A 7,080-nucleotide genomic window follows, 5' to 3' on the forward strand; every position below is an offset into this window, starting at 1 on the left:
CTCTGTAATTAGAATAAGTATGACTTAGATGTGCCTAGCGAGAAGGTAAGATATGTTAAGATGAATGAAAGACTTGCATTGTTCATTATACAATGTGTTTAGCTGTGTTGCTTTACTTGTTGCAAAGTATTTTACTTTAATTATTTTGCTTTTAGTACCGTTGCTCAAGTTGAACGGTCTGAATTTCAGTGTTGTTCAGTTTCTGCATTTTATTTGTTCATCGTTTTTATGATTTATTCTTGAGTATCATTTAGTTCAGTGTTTTATTTTACCTGTGTAAATTTCATATGGAAAAATTAATGGGTGACATTCTAAGAAAGGAAAGAATATGCTCTAGAGGAGGAGAATCGGGAAGAAGAAGAAGAAGAAGAAGAAAAAAAAAAGAAGACTGAAGATGAAAAAGAAGAAGACAGAAGAAGAAGGAGGAGGAGGAGGAGAAATAGAAGAAGAAATAGAAGAAGAAGGAGAAGGAGAGGAAAAGGAAGAAGAAGAAGGAGGAGGAGATGATGAAGAAGAAGAAAAAGAAGAAGGAAAGAAGAAATAGAAGAAGAAGGAGGAGAAAAAGAAGAAATAGAAGGAGGAGGAGAAGAAGGAGAGGAAAAGGAAGAGGAGGAGGGAGAGGGGAAAATTGAAGGAACAATGAAACGTCTTATTGTGGATTTAGAATTGATTGTAATAGAAACACATGTAGCAAGCACAGTAATACACATTGGCATAGCTGTCAGTGTTTCAGTAAAGTCTGCATTGTATCCCTTTTGCTTTTGGCTAGCACCATTAAATTGTTCTCTGTACTGTAAGTTTTGCTTTGGCAAATTTGCACATTGAGTCTTGAATTGTCTTCCAAAATTTCATGAAAAGTTTCATTTCTGTACAAAATAATGTAAGCTATTGAACCGTAAAGGCAGTTGTATTTCATACCAAACTACTTGTAAATTTCTGTCTATACGTGCCTATGTATGTGTATGTAATCATCTGTTTAATGCGATATTGACTCACAAAGGAGAGATGTCACAACATGGTCGCAACTTGCATGCATGTACTAGGAATTGCACAAATTGTTAAGTTCATGTATATATCTTCATTTAATATGCAAATAGTATGCAATCAAAGTAGCATCACTATATTTATTTCTTTTGAAATGTGCTGTACATTCTTGCAGAACAACATCTCTTGTTTGGTATTGATCTGAAGAAAAGTATTAATATTCAACTATAAAAGGTAGAACTACACCTGTCCAATATTTGCACAAATTTAAAAGATAATGGTAATAACTGGTGGATAACTTTGAATGTACCAACAGAGGCCTGTTGCATAAAACTTTTTACCTGAGAAAACTCTGGTAAAAACTGAAAACTAAGGTTAGTCCGATTTCTGCCATTGACTTTAACACAGGGCAAAAACTCCAGAATAAACAACCTGAGTTTTCTCAGGTGAAAAGTTTTATGCAACGGGTCCCAGGTTTTACGACATGAAAAAAGTGTTACTTTTGAAATTATGGTACTTTTTGTGATGTAACTGGATACCATTTTGCCAATTATCCAATGTGGCTTACATGTACTGCATCTAGAAAAATCTTATTCAATTTCAGCAAGTTCAACATTCGCTTTTCTTGTTTCATTTCATTCCTTTTCTTATTTTGATTTTGATATTTATGATGTTTATTTCATTTTCAATATTATTTTGTTTTAATCAATTTGTTTAATTAATGCTAAATCAGACTGGGCAGAAATCGGTAATTCTCAAATTTGATATTTTTAAATCTTGTTTTTATCTTAAGCATACTAAACCCTCACAAGTTCACTGTATGTCTGTTCTTAATATTTTTCTAACTCCCTTGAATTTCCAATTATTCACTTTTAATATGATTTGATTAAAATTGATCCCCTTTTCCTTTGCACAGGCATGTATGTACATGCAATAATTGCTCAGGGACCTCTTTATATGATAAATATTCATCATGGTAATTACCATGCAAGCCTTGACTTTGATTGGCTTTCGAATCCTGTCAAAACATTCCATGATTTCTTTTCATAAATTATTCTGTTTTGTTTGTTCTGTGAGGAAAAACAATAATTTAAAAAGAATAAATAAACATTAATTTTTACAGTGCAGCTTTTATTTGAATATATTCAGCTTGTGCTTCATTAAAATCAACTTAAATGTTCTAACTAAGAAATGTGAGTCAATTAACAATCTTTTCAGGAACGGCTTTTTTGTAAAGTTCATGTGCCCTTTCCTCCTTGAAACAACTTTATACACATGAACCCAATACCCCAAACTTTCTAAGAAGGAAGAGAAGATTATATGCTAATGATTCAAAATGACTTCCCAGCACATCCCAATATATATTTTTTTAAATGCCTCTGCCATATATAGTCGCCAAGGATGATATTCATTGACGCGGGGCATAAGTCGGTGGTATAAAGAAGTAATCATTGCTTAACAACGAATATATACAGGGGTAAGATTAGTCGTTCTGTTTGGGGTCAAAACCAATGAAGTTTGTTTCCTACATGTATGTAGGTGAATATGACCTTGAGGCGGCAATGTTACCGTGGGGAAGATTGGAAATGTTTCTAAAAATAGGAAGTCATCAATAATCTGGAATTTATGAACGAGACAGGAGTGTTAAGGGTGATAGGTGACATCCACATACACTCATGATATATGAAGGAATGAAGTAGGTTGTGTATATGATGTAGAATGACAATATTATCCTGTTACGGGATGTTACTAATTGCACTTTTTTTTTAGAAAGTCTGTTCCTTCTATGCACACCATTGCCCTCCCAACTTACCTTTTCTTGCCCCTTCCCCTCCCTTTAAATCTTAATTTTCTATGTTTTTGTTTGACCAATTGACCATTAAATTCTGTAATTCTCATCGGCTTGTACATTGTTTCTGCAGTACCAGTAGAGCAGATTATACAAACTTCTGGATTAGACACAATATTTACGCTTTCGTGCAAAAACAATTTATGGCCTCTTAAAATGGTATTTTATTCAACCTCATTTATGATACAGTAGTTATATTTTTACTTTTCAACGAGTTACATAACAGAGTTTAACTTTGACACTGTTTTTAACTTTACTAATTTTTCTCATGAGCTCTTCATGATGTGTTTTGTTTAATTTCAGATTTTTTCTGACTTCTAAGATATTTTCCCATTGACTGAGAGATATGCTATATTCCATAGACCCAACATATATTTATATGGGGGGTGGGGGCTCAGTCTTCAACAGAAAAATGAGAGAAATTCTTGTGGCCCTTTTACATGAGGCTTGGTGATTGATCTTAGGGCTAGTTTTAATGATTGATAATGCACAATCAATCAGCCCAAGATTAGTCATAACAGTTATATTACTAAACCTGACGGGTGTTTCATAATGTTGTTTGTAGATTACGACCAACTTTGCGAACGACTGGTGGCACTTTTTTGTGTTAGATGATACTGTATTGTTGCATGTTGATTTAGTTCTTAAGAAAGAGTATCCAGTCTTCGTAAAGTCACTCTTAACTTACAAACAGCTTTATGAAACACAAACCTGGACCATCAATTATAGAGTATTTAGTTTTTATTTGGTTGTAAGCAAGAATCGTTGTAGGTTTGTAACTCAGTGATTATTTCTTTATCTTTTGTGATTTCGGACCAGTAAATCTGGCTATTTCTGAAAAGTCACTGGCCCGACAGCAATTTTTATCGGTCTTGGACTGTCGGACTGGTGCTGGTGTCACACGCTGTTGTCGGTGGGACATAGTGCTTTCTTCATGGCCTGCCTCTATGAAATAAGTTAGATGCATGTTAACACACAATTAAGTCCTATCTGCCTGTACCATTGTGATGTATTGATTAAAGTTTATGGGCAACTCTCTGACATTCTGTCACATTATTTTATTCCCATAGGGCAATGAATTCCAGGGCAGCCGGAAAGCCGATGTGGTAGAGAGGAAACGTTTGATACAACTTGTGCAGGTAAGTGTCTTCATTCAAATAAGAATTCAACAAAAATGATAGTAGAGACAGAGGGGGGAGGGGGGGGGGGTTACTCGATCTAAAAAGTGGTATGTATGTGCCACGGGCGAGACAAAAAAACAGGCCTTGGAGCGGGCTTACTGTAAAAAGGAAGGTCCTCGGACTGGGCTTTGGAACTACAAATATTTTTGAAAATGTGGGTCCCCTCCATGGCACATACCCACCACGCATTATATACCGAGTGCCCCGGGAGTAGAGAGAGAAAAAATCTTCATACATGGTGCTTTCAAGATGCACTTCAATCCAAACTTCCTGTGTGTGTATGAAGTCTTTCTTCATTTTACGAAGCTCCATGTACCATTCACTCCCCAATCAGACATGACAAGCAAGATTTAATACTTCCCCAATAATAAAACATCTTTCCTGGCACACATACACAAAAGCAATAACCCTGTGCCATGCCCTACTACTTGGGGAAACACTAAATTTAGCACCGGCTTAGTCCCAAAGCTCACATTTCAGTAAACAGATGGGACTAAGCGGGTTGAAATCTTTTCAAATCCACCCATTATCCTGCTTGGATCATCAAGAGATAAAGGAAACGATGCGACGATGAAGATCTGTGGTGTGCGCCTTGTTGCCTGATCGAGTGATGCGATGATTGCACACTCAATATCCCCGTTTTCCCTAAACTGTACTCTTCTAGAATAATTAGAATAAATTTGATTGAAATTCAATTGAGATTGGGTACTGTAAAGAAAAAATGTTAGTTTTGCCAGAAGGGTGGTTCCGAGACATTATGCTCTGGTCTAGTGGAGATTGCTCCAGTCAAAGTCTGCGAACATAGCAAAAAATAGATTATTAACCAAACTTCAATCCTACATAAATTGTTATCCCTATTCCTACAACTATTCTGAATCGAAACCTTTTCACAGATTATTCCCAAACTTAACCCTTTGTAGAGAAGTGAAGACAGGAATAGTTTTAGTTGGGGCAAATGTTGACTCATTGGTAATGAAAACCTCACCTTAAATAAGATATGAGCAATAGACATTGAAAGAAGGAATATGATTCATACACAGATTTATTAGAAAATAAATCTCTGGAAACGCCAGCCTTTAAAAGTGGAGCCAAGTCTTCTGGAGGTGCCGTCTTTCAGCTGCTCCAAAAATAGAATCCGATAGGCCAGGAATATGTGCAGTATTCTCAAATCAGTCATATCAAGTCCTACCGCCAAATGTTCTTATCACATCATCGCTACATGAATTTGCAGAAAGGATCATGGAATGTGACATTTTGAGAGAGGAAGAGAGATATTTTGTTGTTTTTGTTGATGGTAGTTGATGCTACGTGGAGTTCGGGGTATTTTTAGAAAGAGATGATACGGTAATATCCAAGACCACCAAGCAAGTTCAATCACATGGTTATCAATGTCATGAAAGTCGGTTAATTTTTAGACCCCCCCTTCCCCATATCAGTGTGCTATTGAATATGGCAAGCGGACAAGTCATTTGCCTTTCATCTGAAAGGCCAACATTTCTTTGGGGAGAAATCAAAGTGTTGGGGAAACTTTTTGGAGATTTCCTGGAACAGATCAACAAGAAACACCTGCAAATGTATTACCTTCATCACCTAAATGGGTGTATTCAACATTGACACACAAATATGGTTTATTAATACATAAACACTTCATATAATTTGATAGAATTAGCCGTAACAACCGTATTAATGGCGTTTCAATTGTGTATTTTTGTTTGAGTTGTAGTGTTGGTTGGCTAGGGACTGCCCAATATTGAAATAACCTGTCATGTAATCGATTTTTATTCTCAATGGTGATAAAGTTATACTTGTCTGTCCTTTGTAGCTCCAAGCCCAAGAGATTGAGGCACTGAAGGAAGAGATTGGTCTGCTTTCAAGGAAAGGGGGTCACATTCTACCCCCTACCCAGCCCCCAGCTCCACAGACACCACATGGCGTGAGGTCAACGGTCAACAACTAGGTGATGCAGTACCCCTACCCGACCTCTGGCCATGCAAACACCTGTTCAGGTCGATAGTCAGCAAAGAGGTGATATCATCTTTGTGCTTTGAATCAATACTATGTATTAACTCAAAGTAGTCACTTTCTCAGAAAAAGGACCCGTTAGATGTTTTATCTGAAAATTTTTGTTTCGTCCGACAGTTACCAATATCAGTCAGACATCAGGGGAGGTTTCACCGTCATAACTGACAAGTTCGTTTTTATTCGATGGTAACCATAGTTACAGTGCTTGTCAGCCAATCAAACTTCTGGAAAGTTGTCGGATTGGACATCTTGTCACACAAAAACATTGATGAAACTCTCCCGAGAGAAACGTTTGATGAAAGGAATTGGTGGACGTTTTATCAAACAAGTCCCATTTTATCTGCCAGTTACTTTAGTGACGGACAAAAAATATTGGTGAAATGCTCTTCCGTTTTTATCAGTCTATCAAAACCAGGGAAAGTCGTCCGATCCAACAACTACGGTCATAAATACCTTTACAATTACTATACAAATGGTTTCATATTGCGACATGTATGTATAAAAAAGAGTTTGTACGGCGTTCATAAAGGTATTTGTGACCGTAGCAGAACCAAGAGTTGCGTGTATATTCCTAAGTATAGAATGTTAGAAATATTGGATAGTATCCATGAAGTGATAACATTGTCCATTTGTTCTCGAGGAAGTTACTACATATTACAAGAAGTTTTAAATTCTCACCTGGGGCCCGTTGCATAAAACATTTTACCTGAGAAAACTGAGGTTGTTTTTACCGGAGTTTTTGGCCTGTGCTAAAGTCAGTGGCGGAAATCAGACTAACCTTAGTTTTCAGTTTTTACCAGAGTTTTCTCAGGTAAAAAGTTTTATGCAACAGGCTTCTGTTTGGTCACACAAAGACTAGTTAATGGTCATACGTTTTTGTTTTTCAAGATTTATTGCACATTGTGGTCAATGCAATCAATCATAATACGATTGTTCAAGTAAGCTATGTGCAGTGGAACCCTAGACATTGTGAAAACCAACCTCTAGCTTTTCATCTAGTTTCTTACATGTTTAGCTTGGCCGGGGTTATATAGGAGCACCTAG

At 36.6% G+C, this 7,080-nt stretch overlaps 1 protein-coding gene across 1 annotated transcript in view; it reads left to right on the forward strand.

Annotated features, from left to right (window-relative positions):
* LOC121419719 (cilia- and flagella-associated protein 44-like) overlaps positions 1-6,467 on the forward strand; it is a 43,383-nt gene extending 36,916 nt beyond the window's left edge. Inside the window, 3 exon segments of the mRNA XM_041614177.1 lie at positions 1,718-1,732; positions 3,904-3,972; positions 5,837-6,467. Of these exon segments, the coding sequence (XP_041470111.1) occupies positions 1,718-1,732; positions 3,904-3,972; positions 5,837-5,971 (219 nt within the window). The 3' untranslated portion in view covers positions 5,972-6,467.
* The last annotated feature ends 613 nt before the right edge of the window (positions 6,468-7,080 follow it).

This window comes from Lytechinus variegatus, chromosome 8 (assembly GCF_018143015.1).
Source record: "Lytechinus variegatus isolate NC3 chromosome 8, Lvar_3.0, whole genome shotgun sequence".
Taxonomy (NCBI): domain Eukaryota; kingdom Metazoa; phylum Echinodermata; class Echinoidea; order Temnopleuroida; family Toxopneustidae; genus Lytechinus; species Lytechinus variegatus.